Source organism: Schistocerca nitens, chromosome 9 (assembly GCF_023898315.1).
Source record: "Schistocerca nitens isolate TAMUIC-IGC-003100 chromosome 9, iqSchNite1.1, whole genome shotgun sequence".
In the NCBI taxonomy this organism is placed as follows: domain Eukaryota; kingdom Metazoa; phylum Arthropoda; class Insecta; order Orthoptera; family Acrididae; genus Schistocerca; species Schistocerca nitens.
In genome coordinates, this window is record NC_064622.1 from 11,594,097 (window position 1) to 11,620,029 (window position 25,933).

The 25,933-nt window shown below is 38.2% G+C and overlaps 1 protein-coding gene across 4 annotated transcripts in view; it reads left to right on the forward strand.

The window, feature by feature from the left end:
• The window catches only part of LOC126204419 (protein strawberry notch), a 264,401-nt gene that overhangs the window by 131,509 nt on the left and 106,959 nt on the right, over positions 1-25,933 (forward strand). For all 4 annotated transcript variants that reach the window (XR_007540499.1, XM_049938805.1, XM_049938806.1 and 1 more), the window contains 2 exons: positions 10,636-10,851; positions 13,034-13,329. Coding sequence is in view for 3 of the 4 variants with exons in the window: in XM_049938805.1 (XP_049794762.1) it covers positions 10,636-10,851; positions 13,034-13,329 (512 nt within the window). In the remaining variant the exon portion in view is untranslated. The remainder of the gene's footprint in view (positions 1-10,635; positions 10,852-13,033; positions 13,330-25,933) is intronic.

Sequence of the window (25,933 nt, forward strand, 5' to 3'; positions counted from 1 at the left end):
ACTAACTGTTGTAGGTAGTTTTCAGAGAAGACATTTAATCGTATTTCACAAGATGTCTTATCACATCCATCGCTAACAAAACTGCAATTGATGGTTAGGGATGATTAAAGTCTCCATCGATTATTAAAGTATGATAGGGGAACTTATGTACAAGTCTGCAGCTCGCGGTCGTGTTCTCGCTTCCTGTTCAAACTCTGGCACTTAGTTGTGAATGCTTCGGAAGTTAACCACAAGGATTTTAGTACTCTTACCTGTGGGAGGCATTTCTTTGGATATTACACCAATAGTTCTGGGTTTCTTACAGGTATCATTATCTGGATTGGATCGATTCACCTAATTAAAAAAAAAAAATACCTGTGTGCACATCACACAGTCAGCTATCCACTACCAGGATAGCATCCTCTAATGTGTAGTGCATATCTGACCCATTTAGGGACACTGTACTGTTCTAAATCTTATATTGCGAGTCCAGGAAGTCACAGGCTAACTTGTCGCAGTACTTTCAAAGTCTCTTGTTCAGACCTTCCACTTGACTCTGAACCAAGGGGCCATGATTGGTTCTGGTAACAGTGCTGAAAATTGTGAGCTTCATTGAAATTTGGTGTGCAAGGCTGGTGTTCTCAACAATCTCTACCAGTCACTGGAATGATCCAAGCATGACCTTGGAGAACAGATGACAGGCATCATTTGTTCCAATGTGTGCCACAATCTGCAGCTCCTTGCACCCTTTTCCCTCAGCCGCTGCTGATATAGCTTCTTCAACATGTCGAATGAGCCCCCCAGGCATACACGTGGAGTTCACTTGCTGTTCCTGTCCCTTGCTGCCATTTCCCTGAGGGGTACCATCATACATCGTATATTTGAATTAACAACAGTGTTTGTGTTGTCCTCATCATTCCATCATTATTCATGAAAATGGCGAGATTGGACTGAGCGAAGGTTGGGTATTTGTACGGGCGCTGATAACTGCGCAGTTGAGCGCCCCACAAACCAAACATCACTGACACTGGAGAAAACAGGTTTCCCCAAAACAGGTGAAGTGAGTCCCACTGGCTCTGTTTCAGTGAAAGACAGCACCTTGAACTTGTTGGTTAGGTGGATCGGTATAACACCCTGAGACCTCCCTGGTCCCTGTTAACACACTACTCGGTGCCTAGATCTGCCATTCAAACGCCACTCACAGTCAAGCGGATAAGTAATGACAGATCCAATATTTTCTGCTGAGTAGACAAGATCCACAGAAGAGGATAGTACTTGAGATACTCTTGGTACCAGTACCACAGCTACATGACTCTCAGGACCTCTTCAACACACTGATTCACAGCTTTAACAGTAGTGAGAGTGATTTCCAGCTGCTTATGAATGTCAAACAACTCATTCCATGTTCAGTGAGGCTACATTTTGCCCACACAAAATGAGATTTCTATCAAGGCACCAGAAAACTTGTGCTAAAAACCCAAACTTTTTGATGTTAATTATAGTAATTAGCAAATTTAAAGAAACATAAATAAAATATACGCCTATTTAAGGGAAACCTAGATGGGACACAATATGTTAACTAGATTATCTGCTAAAGTAGCTAAATCACAAAGCTGATGTACCAAATTAGATTAGCTCTGGACACTGGTAACATCGAAAATTCTCAAAAATGCCAGTTTATCTGCTTTGATGAATGATGAGATTCAGGGTGATGTATTCTTTGGCAGTAACAGTGAACCACAAATGCTCATTTGCTATGAAATAAGTTATCCAGAATCACTCATACCCGTAACTTACAACAGTATACTTTTATAAATGTCCAAAAATTCTCAGAAATAAGCTATTTCTCGTGTAACTATACAGTGAAATTAGAGAATGTTTGTTTTTATTGAAGACAGGCCTACTGGTCTCAAAAATTGTGAAAAAGCACAAGTAAGTTTAAATCAATAGTTGACGATACCAGTAGGAGTTTGTTGTACAACATGTGAAATGTGCTCTCTTAAATATTTGTGGTAGTGTGTGGCAAGAATAATTGTTTATATGCCTCCATGAAAGCTGCAAGTAATTGAATCACATTCATGATTGACGTGGGAGTGGAGCATAAGCAGCTGAGTATTACCGTATTTACTTGAATCTAAGCTGCACTCGAATCTAAGCCGCACCTGGAAAATGAGACTCAAAATCAAGGGAAAAAAAAAATTTCCCGAATCTAAGCCGCACCTGAAATTTGAGACTTGAATTCAAGGGGAGAGAAAAGTTTTAGGCCGCACCTCCAAATCGAAACAAAGTTGGTCCATTGTAATATGAGACACAATTTAGGTTGAATGAATGACGATACAGCTACAGTAGTTTGGTTCGAGTCGTAAGCTTAGCAGTTAAGCTGTACCAGGTAGCCATTGCTATGCGTCAGGCGCTCCGTCCGTATTTATACTGGTACCCTTCCTTTTTCACGTGCTTCGTTTGGTTTGAATTGATTGCTTATTTTTCTTTGATCTGATAAGAGCCGTTCTCTTTGTTATAGGTGGTTACGTCACTCTAAACTGAAAATGCGTTTCTGTACTGTGTCATACACTGTTTGTCGCATTCTGATAACGAGTGTTTACGGCCTGCCGCCGCTCACGGCATGGCTTGCTTTTGTGCGCACTACCGCCGCTTACAATAAAAAAAAAAAAAAAAAAAAGAGAGAGAGAGAGAGAGAGAGAGAGAGGGGAATCGTCTCATTAGCGAAACAATGGCAAGAGACTGCTATTTGTTGTTACTTACACTGCTGCTTTCTTTAATTACGATCAACAAGAACCAAATAATAGACTGTGTATGATAGAAGATGTTCTGAATTAAAGTTTAGCGAAAATTTTTCTCCATATGAAAATCTTTGCAGGCGCCTCTTTAGTACATTACATTCTGTACAGGAATTAGATTTAAAAATCTAGTCAATTGCCGTGCTTCATTTCTGACTGTATCACTATTAGGCATAAGAATAATACGAATATAAACATGACATGATATGTATATTCTTCCGCGTTTGCTGTTGTCTCACTCTAGTTTCGTAGTTTATTAGGCAGACAGGATTTAAATGAGATAGCAGCACACACGAAAGAATACATGGCAAAATGTTTATATTCGTGTTACTCTTATGGTGAAGAGAATACTGCATGTGATTCACAATTCATAAAAGTTCCCATTAGCAACCATCTCTTCTCACAGGTAGGAAAAAATTCAGAACATAGAGTTGGCCATATTGACAAACAGCCTTGCCAGTCGGATTTTCATAGTACATTGAAATGCTGCTACATTCGAAGATGATCAATTCTGAGATTGTATTTACTTCGCTGGATAATGTATGAAAATGCAGCGGTTGAAACTCGGGGTGGAGAAAACAGCTCGTCTTCCACCCCTTTTTTTTTTTTTTATACTGACGCAGAGGTTTTGGCGCCAGTATTTATCTTTGTGCCTGCCAAGCATGCCTGTATAGCGCTACATATATTCGATGGCAGAAGTTAGTTGTGGCGGCACCTACCAACATTTTTCAGAACTTCCGCTTACTTTGCACTCGATTCTAAGCCGCAGGCGGTTTTTTGGATTGCAAAAACCGGAAAAAAAAGTGCGGCTTAGATTCGAGTAAATACGGTATTCTAAGCGTACTCACAGAAAATTGTTTCTTGAAATACTGTAAGATATTTTTTACAATACGGTCTTTAGTATGGAAAGGGACTGCGATTGTTGTATGCGGATGCGAGCCGAGTTGATGGCACTTCGCTCTCAGCTTCAAGCTGTGATGGCTTCGAGGTTGAGGTTGCAGTGGATGGGCACCACTGTTGTGGGCCAGCCGTGGGGATCCGACGGACATCCAGCACGTCCGAGTCCTCCGATCGGTCCTCACTGGTGCCCATCGGTTACTACTCACACTGAGGTTGGCCTCTCACATGCGGTCGAGTGGGAGGTTGCCCTGGGGCGAAGCAGGTGGCGAAAGACTTCCCAGGTGGCCACACGTGAGACCTCCCCAGTTTGTCTGACAAACAGGTTGCAGGTGCTGTCTGTGGCTGACACTGGCGCTGAGCCTGATGCTGTCGCCTGTCCTGTTTCAGAGGAAACCACTCAGTCTGCAAGATCCAGGCAATCATAGAGGGTTGGATTATTGGTAGTTGGGAGCTCCAACATTAGGCGCATTATGGGGTCCCTTAGCGACTTGGCTGACAAGAAGGGAAAGAAAACCAATGTGCACTCCGTATGCATACCAGGTGGAGTAATTCCAGATGTGGAATGGTCCTCCAGGATGCCGTGAAGAGCACAGGGTGCAGCCAACTGCAGGTGGTTGCTTACGTCGGTACCAATGATATATGTCACTTTGAATCAGAAGAGATTCTCTCTGGTTTCGAGCAGCTAACGAAAGTGGTAAAGGCTGCCAGTCTTGCTTGCAAGATGAAAACAGAGCTGACCATTTTGCAGCATAGTCGACAGGACCGATTGCGGACCTCTGGTACAGATCCGAGTGGAGGGTCTGAATCAGAGGTTCAGATGGTTCTGCAACAGTGTAGGCGGCAGATTCCTCGACTTGCGCCAAAGGGTGGTTGGCTTTCGGGTTCCGCTGAATAAGTCAGGTGTCCAATATATGCAGGAGGCGGCTACACGGGTAGCAGGGGTTGTGTGGCGTGGACTGGGTGGCTTTTTAGGTTAGAGGGTCTTGGGGAAAACACAAGAAGGGCTTCAGTCACAAAGGGTGCAGGCCAAACACAGGAAGAACGTAGATACAGCAACCATTGGTGTAACAGTTATAAATTATTGTAGCTGTGTTGGGAAAGTACCAGAGCTCCAAGTGCTAATAGAAAGCACTGATGGTCACATCGTTATAGGCACTGAAAGCTGGCTAAAGCCGGATATATGCTCAGCCGGAATTTTTGCGAAGAACCTAACGATGTTCAGAAAGGATAGGCTAAACATGGTTGGCAGTGGCGTGTTTGTTGCTGTTAGAAGTAGTCTAACTTGTCGCAAAATTGAAGTAGATACTTTGTGTGAGTTAGTATGTGCAGAGGTCATTGTTGGTAACCGGAATAAAATAATAATAGAATCCTTTTACCAACCTCCCAATTCAGATGATACAGTTGCTGAAAGGTTCAAAGAAAACTTGAGTTTGATTTCAAACATTACCCTACTCATACGATAATAGTTGGTCGTGACTTTAATTAACCTTCGATATGTTGGCAAAAGTACATCTTTAATTCTGGAGGCACACATAAAATATCATCCAAAATTGTGCTAAACGCATTCTCTGAAAATTATTTCGAGCAGTTAGTTCATGAGCCCACGCGAATAATAAACAGTTGTGAAAACACACTTGACCTCTTATCAACAAATAATTCTGAGTTAATAACGAGCATCAAAACCGATACAGGGTTTAGTGAACACAGGGTTGTTGTAGCGAGATTGAACATTGCAAACCCCAAATCCTCGAAAAATAAGCGAAAAATATACTTACTCAAAAAAGCAGACAAAAATTCACTTGAAGACTTCCTAAAAGACAATCTCCACTCATTGCAAATTAATAATATAAGTGTAGACCAAATGTAGCCTGAATTCAAAGAAATAATATCAGCAGCAATTGAGAGATTTATACCAAATAAATTAACAAACGACAGAGCTCATACTCCTTGGTACACAAAACAGGTTAGAACACTGTTGCAGAAACAACGAAACAAACATGCCAAATTTAGACGCCAAATCCCCAAGATTGGCGATCTTTTACAGAAGCTCGAAATTTAGTGCAGACTTCAATGTGAGATGCTTATAATAGTTTCCACAACGAAACTTTGTATTAAAACCTGGGAGAAAGGCCAAAGAGAGTCTGGTCATATGTAAAGTATGTTAGCGACAAGAAACAGTCAGTGCCTTCTCTGCACGATAGCAATGGAGATACTATCAGAGACAGTGCTGCCAAAGCAGATTTACTACACAGTTACTACACACAGCCTTCCGAAATGCCTTCACAGAAGAAGACGAAATAAATATTCCAGAATTTGAATCGAGAACAGCTGCCAACATGAGTAACGTAGAAGTAAATATCCTCGGAGTAGTGAAGCAACTTAAATCACTTAATGAAAGCAAGTCTTGTGGTCCAGACTGTATACCAATTAGGTTCCTTTCGGAGTATGCTGATGCATTGGCTCCATATTTATCAATCACATAAAACCGTTTGTTCGACGAAAGATCTGCACCCAAAGACTGCAAAGTTGCACAGGTCACACCAATATTCAAGAAAGGTATTAGGAGTAATCCACTAAATTACAGGCCCATATCGTTAATGTCGATATGCAGGAAGATTTTGGAACATATATTGTGTTCAAACATTATGAATTACCTCGAAGAAAACTGTCTATTGACACGCAGTCAACATGGGTTTAGAAAACATCGTTCCTGTGAAACACAACTAGCTCTTTATTCACATGAAGTGTTGTGTGCTATTGACAAGGGATTTCAGATCGATTCCATATTTCTGGATTTCCGGAAGGCTTTTGACACTGTACCACACAAGCGGCTTGTAGTGAAGTTGCATGCTTATGGAATATCATCTCAATTATGTGACTGGATTTGTGATTTCCTGTCAGAGAGGTCACAGTATGCAGTAATTGACAGAAAGTCATCGAGTAAAACAGAAGTGATTTCTGGTGTTCCCCGAGGTAGTGTTATAGGCCCTTTGCTGTTCCGTATCTATATAAACGATTTTGGAGACAATCTGAGCAGCCGTCTTAGGCTGTTTGCAGAGGACGCTGTTGTTTGTTGACTAATAAAGTCATCAGAAGATCAAAACAAATTGCAAAACGATTTAGAAAAGGTATCTGAATTATGCGAAAATTGGCAGTTGACCCTAAGTAACCAAAAGTGTGATGTCATCCATATGAGTGCTAAAAGGAATTCGTTAAACTTCGGTTACACGATAAATCAGTCTAATCTAAAAGTAGTAAAGTCAACTAAATACCTAGGTATTACAATTACGAACAACTTAAATTGGGAGGAACACAAAGAAAATGTTGTGGCGGAGGCTAACCAAAGACTGCGTTTTATTGGCAGGACACTTGGAAAATGTAACAGATCTACTAAGAAGACTTCCTACACTACATTTATCCATCCTCTTTTAGAATACTGCTGCGTGGTGTGGGGTCCGTACCAGATAGGACTGACGGAGTACATTGAAAAAGTTCAGAGAAGGGCAGCACGTTCTGTATTATCACGAAATATGGGAGAGTGTGTCACAGAAACGATACACGATTTAGGCTGGACATCAATAAAAGAAAGGCATTTTCCATTGCGATGGAATCTTCTCACGAAATTCCATTCACCAACTTTCTTCTTCGAATGCGAAAATATTTTGTCGACATCGACCTACATAGGGAGGAACGATCACTATGATAAAATAAGGGAAATCATAGCTCGTACGGAAAGATATAGGTGTTCGTTCTTTCTGCACGCTATATGAGATTGGAATAATAGAGAATTGTGAAGGTGGTTTGATGAACCCTCTGCCAGGCACTTAAATGTGATTTGCAGATTATCCATGTAGATGTAGAATAGGAATCTTTCTCGAAGCTATTAAATTCCAGTGTTTACAGGTTTCCTGTGACCTAATCATGTGGGGTCCACCACTTGTGGTCTCGCGGTAGCGTTGTCACTTCCCGAGCACGGGGTCCTGGGTTCGATTCCCGGCGGGGTCAGGGATTTTCACCCGCCCCGAGATGACAGGGTGTTGTTGTGTCGTCTTCACATCATCATCATTCATCCATATTACGGTTGGACGAAGGCAACAGCAAACCACCTCCATTAGGACCTCGCCTAGTGCGGTGGTGCGGGTCGCCCGCATTGTTCCCCTACACTCTGTCAAGAAGCATGGAGCTTTATTCATAATCATGAGGGGGTTTCAGAACCCAACGCCATTTGTTCTGTCTTCCTATGTTTTCTCTCATTGTTACCTATTAGAATGGTGCTGTGCAACTTACATTTGAGCCTTATTCCAGTATGGACCACAGTAGCTTGCTGTGAGCAGTGTCACAAATGAACTGCAGTTTCCTATTATCTTACCAACAAACTGAGGCACATCACATTCTTCAGCTGTGACTGATCATCCCCATGTATACTCTATTATCTTTTATCTTCCCACTGTCATTATGAAGCATCACATTCAAAGGAACTCTTTTAGAGAAACCAAAAGGTCTTTGCTGCCCTGGTTCAGTTTCATGCAGCTTATAAATAATTCAGGAAAGTATCCCTACTCGTAGCTAAACTTAATCCCCTATACTGAGCAAGGTTAGGCAGCTGTGAGATGCTCGCCTTGTTTTTGAGAGGAATCTGGGTGGAGGTGTAGCTGTCATGTGAGTGTGAGGTGTGCTTGCTTGTGTTCATGTGTGTGTGTTTTTCTACTCCTTTATGAAGAAGGCTTTGCCCAAATGATCAGTATGTAACAGTCTTTTCATTGTGCTCGTCTGCAGCTTGACGTGTCACTTTTACGGGGAGTAAATGTTGTTGATATTCCAACCCAGGTTTCCGCTGTTGAAACAGTGATCTTTCCCTTTCAAGATGTGAACCTCTTGCAGTCTCTCATCCAGCCACCCAATAGTTACCTTCCCATTATTATTTACCTACACTGTGGCTTCATCTCCTTTTCTTGCTGCTTTCACAAGAACAGCACAGAAGAAGGAGCAGTCATTCACAGTTTTGATCCAGACTCCAGTGTAATCCCTCCTCCCTGCAGACATAGGGTTCACCACTGTCGTGATGAACTGCACTGATTACCTGACATAAGGCATTTGCCAACTGTCTGGATTGTCTTGGTACAACCCGTGCCACTGTGATCCCAACCCACAAGTCCGTTATAACCCCAAGTCCGTACATAAATCCCCAGGTTTATAGCGGAACCTCTCGCTTCAGTCAGTCTGCCTCCTTATTCCGACTAACCCTGTACACCCAGCTTCTAGGCGGTTCCCAAAATCTGTAAACTTGACTTCCCTCGATATCTCATTGTAGCCGGTTAGTGTGTTCAGACAGAAAGAATTTGTTGCGGTGCCGGGATAATGTAGCAAGCCCAACAGTATAGCCGTGTGTCCATATACCTTTGTTGTTAGCTTTGCAAAAGGACATTGTCTGGAATTGTACCGACAATTTTGATCTCTTTTTGTGTGCCTGTTGACTGCTAAACATCTCAGAAATTGAAGAAGTGACATTCACTCCAAATGTTGTGTGTTTAGTGTATGAGTGGAAATGTGCACTATTCTATGTGCACGAGTGCTATGAAAGATATGCTTTCGTGCTTAAGATTCATGCACTGAGTTATTTCACAAACAATGGCGCATTGAATCTTGTAAGTCATATGACGTCTGCTATGTGAGACAACCTCCTTATGACTTTCCACCATTGACAGATAATATTATAAGACATTGCATTTTATTTAAAAGTAGGTAAGTACAAGTGGCATGAGAGGATAAGTCAAACAAAGGAAACTCCAGAATGGAATGTAACAATGTTATGAAAAGGATAGTTGTCAATGATGATGCTGAGTTACAGATAGGCACAACAAAGTAGACTGTCAGAAAGTGTGCTGTCAGCCAATAAGGCCTTGTCGGAAACACACACACACACACACACACACACACACACACACACACACACACACACACACACACACATGACCACAGTGTCTGGTTGCTGAAGCCAGGATAAGTGTAATTTGAAGATAGGATTGCTCAAAAGAGTGCCATATCAGAAATGCGAGTGCAGTCCTTCGCGATGACTTTCTTGGACAAATGCTTCACGGATTGGGAGCTCTCAGATTTTCTTGGTTCAGTTGATTAACAGTGCAGTTCCGGGAATACAGCTGACTTTTGTATTCTATTTTGTGGACAATACGATAAAACATAGCCGTCGTCTACAAGTGCAACGAGATTTGACGTACGTAGTTGGTCTCCTGCTATCGACGACTTTCTCTGTTGTCTTCATTGAATGTAATCTCTGTACAAGTCTGGAATGGCAATAAATCTGTGAAACATTTATCTGACTATAACAGATAATTCATCATGCAAACATAAAATGAGACAATTCATAATTAAGTCTTTACCGACTTTAGTTTCTAATTTCTTGCAAACTTTATGAATTTTTGCTCCTGAATAGTATTATTTTTGATTAACTTTTGCAACATACTGTGCAAGAAACTAAATGATATTAGAAATAAAAAAAAGTTTCCGGCAAATGGGTAATACAGAATTGAGTTGTCTTATTTTCAGCAGTGCATGATGATACTGAATTACATGAACAGCACATAATCCCTGCCAGTGCTGTGTGTTCCTCAGTAGCACAAGAACCTTAAACATTATTAATATATAATAATTTAGGAGTAAAGTAGACAACTCACTGAATAATAGAAACATCGAGTCATTGACAGGCACAACAAGTCGATTGGAAAATGTAGCTATCTTTTTGAGGAAAGTTTTCGTTCTTTTTTGTGGGCCTGTTGACGACATATTGCTTGATCTGTTCAGTGAGTTGTCCTCTTTGCTCCTAAATTATTGACATTCTGCCAGAACTGTTGTTGTTATATTAACACAGTATTTGTTTTGCGAAATTATTGTTTAGTGGTTGTTATTTGAGATTTCTCACTAACACAAACACATTTTGCAGTGAGGCAAGCAGCTCAGCGAGCAGTGAAAAGGGTTCGAATGTCATCGTCAGATGAGTCTGATTCGGATGTGGATAAGGACAGCGCTGGTGGTGGTAATAGCTCTGGTTCTGAATTCAAACTTTCCGGATCGGACTCCGATGGCAGTGAAAGTGTATCTGACAGCAACCAGAGCTCGGATTTCAATCCATTTTATTCAGATAGTGATTCTGATGCAGGTTTGTTATCTTCTCATATATATTGTATTCACTTGTCTGAAAAATAAGAACTTGTAATATTCTAAGATAATGTGAAAGAAGTAATTAATTTTTGAAGCACATCGTAAATTGCCGAGTTTTGTAATTTTCATTCGTACTCTTGAGTTGGGCGTTGTAGATAATTCTTGACTCTCTGTCAAATGTTTGCCCATTTTGAACAAGGAAGTAACTTTTAAACATCACAACTCATTCCGAGAGTTTGGTATTCAAACACCGCACATGGCATCCAAAAGCTTTTAATTTCTTATTTTTATTTATTTATTTTTATTAGATTGTATCAGTGACACAATACATAGGAACATACCATAGCATATACAGAACTTATTAAAAGAAAACAAAACATAGAGTAAAACATTTAACTATAGAGAAAACGACATATTGTCTTGGAGATAAAGTGATCATTGACATTTTTTTTACACAATCACATAAACATTTTGTAATGACATTACCAGTTTGAACCAGCCAGTGGTCATCTTGAAACACTGAATGGATAAAAAGAGGAGACATAGAATCATATTTTAATCCATAAAATGTGTACATAATGCCAAAACAAAGAATAAAATTACAACTAAAGGCACACAGTGCAACTGGTTTTTGTCACATTGTCAGTAACACGAAGGCAACAGTAGTTAAAAGATGGAGGATTTTGTAGGCAAGTGAAATTTTCCGTTTGTATATTTCGCGGAAGGAACATCTATTTTGGCAGATTTTACAGTTGCATTCAGTGGAGTAGAGTAGTATGATCTGTTACACAGTTTGTAAAACTTAAAAATAAAAAAAAGGTTATTTTATTTCAGCAAGGTGATGTAGAAAATTAAAAAAAAAGGTTGCATTTATGTTTGTTAATAAAAATTAGTGTGAGGTGTGCACTGACGTCTAGGTGGCACTGCATGTGCCTCAGTGGGTAGGTGTCAGAGCACAGCTCCTCGCAGCACTACAGGCCAGAGTGGACAGCACATGGCAGTTGGATACTGCAGATGACTACCAGTCTCTGTTGGGGTGTCAGGAATATGGTGCAACAGACATCAGTGAGTGGTAAGCAAAGCAGATGTTAAAATGTACAGCTTTATGCCATGACAAAAGCAGCATCACCTAGATGTGAATGTACTCCTCACACTGCATTTTTAAATTTTTAAGTTTAAAAAATTGTTTAAAGAATCATCTTACATTACACCTGTGAATGTAACTCTAAATCTGCCAAATTAGAAGTTCTTTACGCAGAGCAGATAAAGAGATTATTTCACTACACTTACAACACCTCTATCTCTAACTATTGTTGCCTTCAGAATTATCAACAATACAGTGGAAACTTCTTGTAGTGTGTGCCTTTAGATATGATTTTATTCATTTTTTTATCACTTTGTAGATAGGCCTAATTATTTGGCAGATTGATAGATTATACAATGATTCTTCTGTTTACTCCTCTTACCTACTGAGAGCCTGCAGGTGACCACTGGCTGGTCAAAACATAATGGCCAGTGAAACGTTCGTGTGATGGTGTCAAAAAATATAAATGTGTTGTACTGTGATATTCCCTCATGAAAATAACCCTGAAAAAGTAATAAAAATGATAATAAACATACGGTGTAAGAGAGATGCTTTGTTGTACAAATCTTAATAAATGTTAAGAAAAAGCGAATGTTTCAGTAGTGTGTCACTGAACTTAAATGCATGCACACTTGTGGAAGATGCTCCTTTTGGTTTCAGAATTCAGTTCACTCTTTTGTTAGGTATGTGGTCAATGTTTTGATTGTCCGTCTGCAAGGCGTATTTCTCATAATTCAAATTGTGTCCGTTTGTTGGAACAGTCTTAATGAAAAGAAGAAGTGGGCAGAAACTGGTGGAAAATGGATCTTCCACTAAGTCTGTAGCTCAGGTTCCTCAATTAGAAGAGAATTGTTTATGAAAGACTGGTGTTTAAGTTGTAGTCTTTCTCAGGCATACAGTTTAAACTCAGGCTAAATGTTCAGCTGCTCCATAGCATTTTACTGTGTTAAATGCGAAAGTAAAAAATTAAAATGCTAACAAGAAGGTTTGCCTACATGTTATGGATAGCTTCGGATAAATAACACTTACATTTAGTAGTACAACATGTGTTAAAGATATGTAGTGTCTATTTGAAATAGATATTTTCCTTCACCAGATCCCTGGGATCGGCGCAAAAAGAAAGGTAAGAAGCATAAGGCTCCAAAGAAGCGGCAGTCGACACAGGACAAAATCAACTCTCTCTTCTCACGCAAGACGCACAAAGGAAAACGTAACGGTGATGCCAGTGGAGGTGGTGGTCGTCCTCCTCCACCTCCAAGGGATGCTATTGAGAGAGCTTGCAGCATGAAAGAAGACCTCTTGCGACAGATAGAGGAACTTGGTGATAAGTTGCCACCTAACACCCTAGACCAGCTTATTGATGAGTTGGGTGGCCCAGAGAATGTTGCAGAGGTAAACAGATCATATAATGATGATGATTATTATTATTATTATTATTATTATTTAGACTGTTTTGTAGTTAGGGCAACCACAACATAGATTATACATTGTTACTGTAAATAAATTTGCAAACATTCTCCAAAATGATCTAAGAAAAAAAAAAAACTTAAAAAATTTTTAGAAAATGATTGAAAATTCTGCAAGGCTGCATTAGCTGTGTAATGTTCCTTTATTAAGCAACACGTCCGGTTTCATGTGTTTATAGGTGTATGTTCAGGTAATACTCTGTATTGAATAAGAGAAGCATTTTTATAAAATGCTGTTATAATTGTGTGATAAAGGAACAGATTTTTACTTTCAGTTTTTCACTGCAAGCTAGAAAGAATGTCCCAACATTCCAAGTTGTAAACTAATTAATTGCATAATCTCTTAAAAGATTGATAATAAAATGACTTAACTTGTAATTAATACATTGTAAAGTAAATTTCAAAAGTGCCGGATTTCATGCATCAATAAAATATCTAGCGAACAAGAGCAAATCACTACTAAGTAAAATATCAAGGGCAGTACAGTGTTAATGGATACAGTGTAGTGAAAGATATCATTAACCAAAGCTGTGTTATAATAGACTCGAGGTCTAAAATGTTGGCTTCATTTAATAAGAAGTCCTCAAATGCAGTCCACATTAAAAGAGCACTGCAGTTGCACTTAAAAGACCACCGCCCGGTGGATAAAACCATAACTCATGTAGACCACCTAGAGACAAACATAAACAACAGATTTATTTTTGTACTGACTGTAGTCGAGCATAAATAGGGAGAAAATGTGGCAACAGGCAAAAACTTGTTAACTGGGAGGAGTTGATAAGAAAAGTCATGATGGAAACACACCTGTAAAAATGTGCTGCAATAATGGGGACAAAACTACGAAAATTTGACATGCTCGTCTGGTGATAGGTTCTTGCATCAGGCTATTGAGAGTTCGTCTTGTATGGTATCACGCAAAAGTCACATAGTACAAGAGGTAACTTACAGATACCAATAGAAACGGAATGTGGGCCAAGCCGGTGTGGTATGAAGGCAAACTAGACATGCACAAGACACTGCAGGGTAAGGAGAAAATGAATTTACGTGGTAAACAACTGAAAATTGGGAATCTTATTATAGGATTTAATGGTAAATATAAATCATGTTGTAATAGAAAGTGGTGAATCAAAAGCACTGTGGTGTTTAAGTAAGCGAATAAGGAGTATAAATAGCATGAATAAAATGTATTTCTTTAACATAAAAAATTTATTTAAAAATATGTACAATAAAATCATTTACTGTCTCTATACTAAGCAGGTGTTAAAACGACACCACACACCTGGTGTGTGTAACATGAAGGTAGTCAAACAACGGAAAATCCAGGATGGAATGTAATAATCTACACAGTGTAGTTTCAGCTCTCTGCGACTGCAGACGTGTGTGCAAGTTGCGCTTGCGCGCGCGCGGTTGCGCGTGTGTGTGTGTGTGTGTGTGTGTGTGTGTGTGTGTGCGTGCGTGCGTGCGTGCGTGCGTGCGTGTGTGTGTGTGTATACTGCTGACAGAGGCCTTAATGGCCGAAAGCTATGATTGTGTGAATCTTTTTATTATGCCTATTGCGACTCAGCATCTCCACTGAAGGTAGTCAGTTAGGCAAGTTCCGGCAATAGAAATTAGCCAAAATTCTATGGTGTTCCATTTCAGTTAGCTTCTTCAAGTTGTGGGTACACAGTTGCTTCAAAGATCGCATAATCTACACTTTGACCACAACATTTGAACTGTTTGCTTCATTTTCCTTAAATAAGGTTTTTAAATTATTCTCCATACTAGAAATTAAGTGCCCTGTTTCACACAAATACGAAGTAATGGCAGTCTTGTAGTTGGCAAAACTTAAATGCTCCTTCAAGCATACGTCAAAACCACAGCAAGTTTATCCAATATACTTAGGTAGATAGTCGTGGCAGGTAATTGAGTAGGCACCTATCCCCTTGTCTGTATTTGGCCCTCTTCATTTTTACTAATAAAAATTGCCAGAACAATGTTTTCCCCCTTAAGTTGCTTTCCCATTCACTGTGATAATTTAACAAATTATGGAATTTTATGATAGCTTAGTTCCTTGTTGCTCTACTTGGCAGATAAAAGAGTTGTGGACACGCCAGTCTTTCCTTGTGAAGCAGCAGAATGGGTAGTGTTTGTTTGTTTTTTAGAATTTCTATATTAATGTTATTAACATAGTGAGTACTGTAACTATTTGATCAGGCAACATATTGGATGACTGTGCATTCCCATTCAAAGGCTTCCTGCGAAAGCAGTACACTGTGGATTCGGTACAAGAACGACCTAAATGTTTTTGCAGATGGTTAGACATCTGGTGTATAACTGTGTTGGTAGTGAACAGTTTGCAGAAAATGTCATAAAGAAACTTGCGAGTCCTTTAGGGGCAATGAGTAAATGGAGGTATGGGAGTGTATCTCCCACATTAAGTATCACAGTCTGTATTTGAACCGTTATGCAACATAAAAATGACACCTACCTTATGTTGCAATGCTATAAGCTTTTCTGTATAAAGAGGGGACTGTTGTACACATCAATATTCAAAGTTAAGTCGTGTAAATATTAGCAAAACACGATGCCAAGCCATGAGTCAACCCACACCAAGTCCCTGATTTTGGAGATAATTTTGATCTTCAGATTTAAAATAATTATATTTTAAGACTAGGTCTAGCACTTGTAACATCATCTATTTCATCAAGAGGATTTTCCAGTACAAGTCTGTAAAATACTGGCTATGGTTTCCCGAACCTGGTTGATTGGAATGTTAGAGTACATGTTTTTCATATCAAGAGAAATATGTTCCTGATGGAATAGATACCTGTGACAGATCAGAAATGAAATGCTCCCTATTGTGGATGTTATATTGCACAGGACATTTGTAGTACTTATATCAATATGTTGTCATATTTTTTTCAGATTGGTACCTAATTCCATTTTTTACATTCACAATCGGACACACTGGAAAATTATCTTTGAGGATGTTTGTAACTGCTCTGGGCTCTAGTGTGGAAGGATTCTTTGGTATTAGTGTTCTCTTGAGCAATGAATTGGGTAAAAAACTTTGTTGTTTTAAAATTTTATTTTCAAACTTGCTAAAAATTTAGAAATGGAAACAAATTTGCGTTTAAAATTTTATTGTCAATAAAAAAAAATACAAATACGCACTTCAGTAACGTACTGTTCTTTCTTAACAAAGAGTGCCTGAGGAACAGGACATCCCATACTACATAAAGCTTATCTTCAATAAATATGTATCTCTACTGAAGTCCTCTGCACGCAGAATCATATTCTTCTGTGTACATAACAAGATTCACATCTCATATGCTAAAAAGGACAGAAGTGATAGTGAAATGTATCTGGTCCATTTACAACTTTCTGGATAGTGAGCAATCGAGTGTTCGATGGCATCTAAGAACTTGTAGATGAACGTATTGTTCAGCTGAGGGATAAAATTCTGTACATCCGTTAGAAAAAATATTCAGAAATTGCAATCTATTGTCTGCTGTAGAACTCCACCTCTTGCTGCTGAATATGGTTTTAAATTTTCTCCACACATAAGTACCATGGCCGAAATCAACTTTAACGATAAAGAAATACAACTTCTTAACAAAAGATTAGATCACAATACTAACCATCTTAAAGTCACAATGCCAAATAGACTTTAATCGTACATTTGGTGCTCGCTTTAGATGGGGTTCTGCAGCCCAAAGAAATGATGTAGGTACTGCTTTCAGTAGAGTTACACAGGGCACTAATACTCGTCAAAATTCGGAAATTCAAAGTAATCCGAAGATACCAAAAGAGAATGTTATTTTGAATAATACTAATCAGAAACTTTTTAATATAACGAGTTAATCTTAGTCCTAGCAGATAAAACGAAAACCACGATCATTATTAAGGAAAAACAGTATGTTACTAAAGTGCATGATTTTCTTTATTGTGAATAAAATTGCAAAATGTAAATTTGACCCTATTAACAAATTTTGAGAAACTTTGAAGAAAAAATTTAAAAACAACTAAAGTTTTTTTCCCAATTCATTTCAAAAGAGAACACTAATACCAAAGAATCCTTCCACACCAAAGCTAAGAACAGTCATAAAGGTACTCAGAGACAATTTTTCAGTGTGTCCAATTGTGAATGCAAAAAATGGAGTTGGATACCAATATGGGAAAAAAACTGTAACATATTTCAATAAATACTACAAAATTCTATCCAATACTGCATCCACAGCCAGTAGCATTTAATTTCTAATCTGTCACAGATGTCTATTCCCCAAGGTATGAATGTGGTTTCTTCTGATATCACATTCCTATCAACCAGGTTAGGGAAATCGTATCTAATAATTTATGGAGTTGTGGTGGACACCTTCTTGATGAAATAGTTGAGGTGCTACAAGTGCTTGACCTAGTCTTAAAACATAATTATTTCAAATTTGACGATCAAAATCAGGGACATGCCATGTTCTGACCCCTGCTATCCTGTGTTACTAATATTTAAGTCACTAACTTGAAATATTCATATGTACAACAGTCCCCTTTGTATAAAAGAAAGATTATAGCATGGTACTGTAATGCAGTTCCTGTCTTTATGTTGTATAATGGTTGAAATACAGAATGCAACACAGTTGTTAACCCACTGAATTCTTGTGAGGAAAACATCCAATGAACCGTTGAACATAATGGGTAGAGAGGTGTTATGCTCCCATACCTCCATTTACTCATCATTATCCTAAAGTATTCCAAATTTCTTTATGGCATTTTCTGCAAACTGACACAGCTATACACCAGACTTGTAGCCAATCTGTCCTTTTCATAGTACTATCAAGAACTAAGTAATCATAGACATTGATATTTTGGTAAGTTATCAGAGCAGATGGGAAAGAGGCTTATGGCGAAAAGTATTGTTCTGGCTATTATTTTTTTTCCCCATAAAAACATAGAGGCTGGATACAAAAAACATAAAGAACATTTGAATTTTAACTAGTACAAACGGGGGGGGGGGGGGGGGGCGTGTCTACTCATTGATCTGCAATGATTGTCCACATAACTGGACAAACTGAGTCTGTTTTTAATGTATGCTTTTAAAAGGTAATTTAAGTTTTACGAACTCCAAGTTTGCCATTACTTCACATTTGTGTGAAGCAGGACACTCCATTTCTAGTATGAAGAATAATTTAAAATCTTATTTAAAGAAAATATTAGAAACAATTCAGATGGTTTAGAAAAGGTGCAGACTATGTGATCTTTGAAGTGATTGCCCACTCGCACCATAAACAACCAAACTGAGATGAACCATCATTGCATTTTGGCTAATTTCAGTTGCATGAACTCCCCCAATTGAATACCTTCGTATCTTGCTTACTGGATGTATGTTGTTCTTTGAACCCTTTTACTTAACAGTTTTGTGATTACATTCCAAAAATAATATAATTTTTATCAATGAAAAACATCTTGTAATGAATAAAGACAGCTTTCAGAGCTCAAAATAATGAGTTACAAAATTTTGAAGATAACCAATACTAAATTCCTGAGTATACTCATACACTCTATTTTACTAAAATATCCTGAAACTTGAAGTCATTTTTTAGTTTCTGTGGAGCTATGAAATCTAACCACGATTTCACGATGGTTTCCTGTGAACATGAATCTCGGAGGAGCTGGCTGGAGCATTGTGGATGAATTCATGTTGTACCACAGGTGAGCACTTGTCGCTCAACTGATGAACTGTTGTCACTTTCAGTCTGTAACGAAGTAACATCACATTTTTCTTCACGTCCGGAGCCACTAAGTTCAGTTTTAAACTCGGGCTCAGTAAAGCCATCCTTTTTTGAAAGCATTGCCTAAAAAACAGTACTGGAGAGAGTCTGAAAGTGCACATTTTGTTGTCGAGTATCCAAATCTGCACACAGTAACCAAACACAACATCCACATTACAGATGTAGAATAGCAGATGCTCCCTAGTGGCTGAAAATTTAACTATCTGTGTTGGGGTTTTATTTTTCTGAAGATGTGTTCTTAAGTTGCTTGAGTATATTTGGGATTTTAAGTTTCTGTTAAAATAATAAAAACGAGATAACTTGAGGTTTTATGTTAAAGGAGTAAAATCTGCTTATTGTAGAGGCATTAAATATTTTTTGTAAATATTTTTAGATAATTATATAATTATTTTTTATATTTAAGAAATAAATTTTATTCATGCTATTTATACTTCATTTATTTAACCACCACAATGCTTTTCATTCACCACTTCCAATTATAATATGATTTATATTTATCATTAAATCCTATGATACAATTCCCAATTTTCAGTTGTTTGCCAAGTAAACTCCTTTTTTTTTTCCCTTACCGTGTCACATCTTGCACATGCCTAGTTTTCCTTCATGCCACACCTGCTTGGCCCACATTCTGTTGTAATTAGCACCTGTATTAGTACCTCTTGTGCTGTGCGACTGTTTCAACAGCCCACTATAATGATACCATACAAGATTGACTCTCAGTAGCCTGGTGCAAGAATCTGTTACCAGATGACCACTTCAAACTTTCGTAGTTCCGTCACCTTTATTGCAGCACATTTTTATAGGTGCGTTTCCAAAATGGCTTTTCTTGTCAGTTCCTCCCTGTTAACAAGTTTTCGCTTGTTGTCCCATTTTCTCCATATTTACACGCAACTACAGTCAGTTAAAATTCTTTTTTGGTTCATGTTTGTCTGTAGGTGGTCTACATGAATTATGGTTTTATCCGCCGGGCAGAGATTTTGTGAGTACTAACTGCAGCCCTCTTTGAATATTGACTACATTTTAGGACTTCATTTAATAAGAAGTCAACTTTTTAGACCTTGAGTCTATTATAACACTGCTTTGGTTAATGACATCTTTCACTACACTGTACCCATTAGCACTGTTTCTGCCCTAAATATTTTAATTTGCAATGATTTGCTCTTGTACACTAAGTATTTTATTAACGCGTGAGATGGATCACTTTTGACATTTACCTTATGGTGTATTAATTCAAAGTTTAGCCATTTGATGATCAACCTTTCAAGGGATTACACAATTAATTAGTTTACATCTTGAATGTTGAAAAACAGTGCATTCTTTCTAGCTTTATGAAGTGAAAATTATTCAATACAGATTATCACCTGAAGATGCACCTGTAATGATGTGAAACCAGTTGTGTTGCGTAATAAAGGAATCTGTGTGCAGCTAATGCAATCTTGAAGAATTTTCATTCATTAAAAAAAAAAAAAAAAAAAAAAAAAAAAAAAACCAGTTTAAAGTGTTTTTTTTTATAATTTGGAAAATTATTGGTAATTTCCATATAGTAACAACAAATAATTTAGTTTATTTAGTGTTGTGTTGTTACAACTGAGAATATTACAATGAAAAATGATAGATTTTAGTCATATGGGAATTGAAAATTTCAGTACAGAAAATGTAAAATTTCAGGATAGATCTATTACTCACTTAGCTTATAAACATGACCCTTACAATGTAATATTTCACTGTACTGGAATATGTGGGAACATAGAAGCTGTATACATATGGAGGATACATGGGAGAAACAGGGAATGTCATTGTGACAAGAAAAATGAAGTAACACTACCAATATACGGGATAAATCACCTAAAACGTGCACCCAAAAATTGCGGAAATGGAAAGTGCAATTGATGTGCAGTTCCAACAGAATGGAATGATAGTCAGAGGCTTGTATTGTTAGCCAATAAACAGAGTCTAATAATACTTAGAAAGTGTAGTTTTTCTGCAAACAAACACTTTTTTAAATGGAACAATGGCTCTTGACATTAACAAACTAAAGTGGGGTCAGTGGTATCTGTCGCAAGATGTTAGTGCGAGTCCTTCACGAGGTATTGTAAGCTCACACTCTGACACTTATACAGTGCTTGTGGAAGCACACACTAAAGAACAACTTATGTGCATACACTATTTATGTGGATTCTGGCCAGTGGTGAGACTATTGACCGATTGTGTTCAGAATGACCAGTGGTAGTGTCAGTACACACTTCCAATCTTCTACGGAACAACCGCAGCACAGGTGCTAGCATTGCAGTGGAGATGTCCAAACAGGCTACACTAATACATTGTTGCACAGCATCGGATGTGGTTGGTGCGTCTTTGTAAACAGCGTCTTTCACCTTCCCCACAGAAAAAATCTACAGGTGTGAAATCTGTGTAACAGGTGGGCCAAGCGACAGGTCCACTGCGTCGTTTGGAAACAGTTTGTGAAGACACGCTGTAGAACTTTGCGCACTATGGGCCGGACAGCCAACTTGTCAGTACGACAGGTTCCTCTATTAGCTGACGGTTCACTTTCCCACAATGCACTTTTACACTCTGTGTATGTCGATGTCCCACCTTACGAAGCCAATGGGGATTGTCAACAGACCAGTAGTGCACATTTCAGCACTTTACCTGGGTGTGATTGGTAAATGAGGCTTCATCGCTAAACAAGATAGATGATGTATCTGGAGTATCCTATCTTAATGCCCACTTACAGAAGTTAACATGATTTTCATAATAGTTTCCATGCAGTTCTTGATGAGAGAGATGTGATAGGCACGGAACCTCTGTCGATTGAGAATGCCACTTCCTTGTGCGATTGTGTGGAAGCTGACGTGCAGATCAACTGCAATAACAGCAAGAACTTCTATTTCCTCTTTCGCGTGACTGGTTGAAGAGATTGTTGAATAACTGTTGAGAAGGTTGATGTCTAGTGAAATATTTTGCTGCTTACAGTGTACAAGAATGAATGACCCTCCTATATTCTCCATACACCTTGAGCATGTCGGCTGTTTCGGCACTGCTGAATCCCATCGTCCACTCACAACCTACTGCTTGTACTGTCACACACTGACTGACTAGCAAGTTGCACTGCACTCATACACTGTAAGCAAACACAAGAATATTGCACAAAGCAACTGCACAGATTGAATGGCACAAACAAGTGTTGGTGTGGTAACTTTTCACAGTGCATTATCTCATGAATGAATCATGCTAGACACCTGCAACAAACGCCACTGACATTCTAATGTATCCTACTTTTAATTTTTTAACGTCAGTAGGCATTGTTTCATTTAAAATAGTGTATGTTTGCTCGAAAAGTACCCCTCCTAAGTATTATTAGAATTTGTTAATTGGCTAACAGTGCATTTCCCTGCTACAAATCTGCTCTGTGAAAACCACACATCAATAGCACTTTCCATTTCCGCAATATTTTCCGTGCAAGTTTTAGGTGATTCACCCTGTGTACCGTATGGTGACGAGAATAGTTTACGACAGTGTCCGACCGAATATAGAAAAAGTCCCTAAAATATAACAAGTTGTGGAATCCATGTAGATTTGGTGAAAGGGAGATTTCATCACGAACAATAAAAGAAAGGGAAATGTCAGCTTGGTAAGTGTCAGCAGTGTTTGGCATGAAATCAGTTGTTTCATCTTACCATGTGCTAGTTGTTGGTGACTGTGATTTATTGCTTATTTTGCATATAATTGCCAGTCTGAAGAAGAGAATGGTAACACAAGTCTGGCATCAACCGATAAGAGACCTAGTTCGGGCCGAATGGTTGAAGTAACAGAGAAACTTGAGGTACAATCTCATCAACAATGGGAAGATTGTCATTGCAGTACGTTGCAGTGTTTAACACACACTTCTGAGCACAACAGGAAAGGCTTCTTCATAAGATTAATCTGCTCAGTATTAGAAGTAGGCAGAGTACTTACTTATCTGGTCTAATAGACATTATGGCAGTTACTCAAAAGAGGTATGAGAAAACCAAATTTGAAGCACAGTTTCATGATCTGAGTTAAAGATATAAGTGTAGAATCCCAGTAGATGGGCATATGGTTGAAAGAAATGATGTTCTTGTCCATCTTTGATATTTCTTAGAAACGGCTAGAGACCTTGCCGAAAAATCTAAAGGTTGATAATGTCCATGATTCACAAAAAAATGTACTTGCCAGATAGCTCATCAGTTAAGGAAATGCATGCTATGTTTACAGGGTAAGGATCCCAATAGTCCAGCATCATATGAAAGCTGTAGGAAAATATTCTGTAGCAAATATTTAACTTCAGTTTTGGATATCCTCAGAGGGATATGTACAGTATATACTACTTTCTTCAGCTGAGGTGAGTTAATTGATTTCATGTTCCATGGGTTGTTTTGATGATAGATCGTAATTATATGGAACCAGTCATCATTCACATTGCAAATTAATTTGTATGCATAAGTCCTTCCCACTACCTTTTACACATCACTATAATAGAAATTCTTGTATGCCATAGGGAAGGAGTTGTCAAGGAGAAACTTTCTCAGTTTGTTTTTGATTTTACTTTGCTGTCTGTCAGACATTTGATATCACTGTTTTAAGTGATCAAAGATTTTTGTTGCAGCATTGTACACCCCTCTTTTTACCAAAGAGAACCTTAACATGGAGAAATGAAAGCACATTTCCTTCTGGCACTGTAGTTATGTACAGCATTGTTCCTTTTGTACTGTAGTGGATTATTTACTCCAAAATTCATGAGGGAATAAGTTAACTGTCAAGCAGTAGTCAGAATGCCAAACTCCTTAAACAGACATCTACAAGATGATCATGGGTGAATGCCACATATTATTCTTACAGCACGTGTTTGTGCAATGAAGGTTTTCTTTCTTAAAGATGACTTACCCCTGAACGTTATTACATTATTCCATACAACATTATTTTATTATTTCCTCACCATGTGTTAATTTATCATAATTGTAGTACCCTTTGCTGTGCAGAACTGAATACATTGCATGTTTTTAAAATTGAGGAGGAGACTGTTCACAGGAAATCAGTCACTGACACTTCCCAGAATTTATGCTTGGATTGATTAGAGTCATTTGCAAAAAGAATTAATTCGGCTTGGAAGACTGTGTACATATATGAGGAACAACAGTGGACCTAAGGTTGAGCCATAGGGAACCAGATGCATTGTGTCCCCCCCCCCCCCCCCCAGTCAGAATTATGTCCCCAGACTGTATTGGTTGAATTAGTAAGAACAACTTTTTGCATTCTTTTGGTTAGATATGACATTATCCGTTGGTTGGCTATGCTATCAATCCCATAAAACTACAATCTGTCTAGGAGAATACTATGATTCACACAGTCATATGCCTTAGACAGGTCACAGAAAATACCAAGTAGCATTATTTTATTATTTAATTCTTGTAAAATCTGCTGCGTGAACATTTAAATGGGATTCTCAGTGGTTTGCTGAGAGTATTATTTTTGCTTAGGCGAGACACTATTTGAGAGTACATCACCTTCTCAAAAATTTTGGAAAATGATGTTGACAGTGAAATAGGTCGATAGTTGTTGACATCTCTTACCACCTTTCTTAAAGAGGGATTTAAAAACGGCATATTTCAGTCTCTCTGGAAAAGTGCCTGGAGTTAGTGAAGCATTATGTATTTCACGCAAGACCAGGCTTATTATATGGGCACAAATCTTTAGTACTGTTTTGGGAACACCATCAAAACCAGATGAGCTTCTATTTTTCATAGAATGTATAGTTTTCTTAATTTCAGGAGGAGAAGTTGATAATACAACCATCCATATGTTTGGATGTCAAAAATAGAATCACTTCACAAAAATTGTGCAGAGCGTAATGATATTTAAGCCAAATTGTGTGCATTCAATACAAATTGCATCTTAAAAAAGCCAAACAATTTTATACTCATAAACAACTTGTGAGGGCCACTTCCAAGAAAAATATTGATAGAAATGTAATAATAATGGATTTCCAAAAGAATTGATCCATACCTAATTTGTCAACTAATGACATGTATTCCTGCAGACAGCTTTCACTGTTCTCCTTCAATATACATGTTTTGTCAAGTGGACACTCAATATTCTATACATACCCAGAGATAGTTTCACATAAAGCAGCACATGAAGTGTGTTCTATGTTACATAATTTTATATTTTGCAAACTTGTTGAAGAGAAAAAATGTTTGAATCAGCTAAATATGTGCTATTGTAAAGTGCAAATTTGCTTTTGATGTGGATCATAACACTGTATGCAAGATCGGAGGAAGGGCAGCATCGGTCGTAAATTTGTAATCTGTTCATTACATATCTATTTCGTCTACTGTGTAGCTGTCTCTGCAGTTATATTTAGGTCATTATGATTCTTCGTAAATAAAATTGCACATTGTCATTATAAATAACAAACAGTTAAACTGTTTGTTATTTGTAATGGCAATGTGGTACTGTGTGTAATTTTATTTATGATGACTTTTCATAACTTGAATATGATTGCACTGAAGGTGTCTGCAGAAATCTATGTGCAAAAAAATTTAGAATCGATGCTGCCCTTCCTTCTTTCCTGGATCTCAGTAATACGATTGTGGAGCATGCTGTTCCCGAGAAAAACACTGTGTGATTCAGGGGTACTCAGAGAATGCATAATTACTCTTGAATTAATGGCAGGGTAGTGTTTCTCCAAAAATTGCTACACACTCAATTACAAAAGCTTTTTCCACGTATAAAAATTCT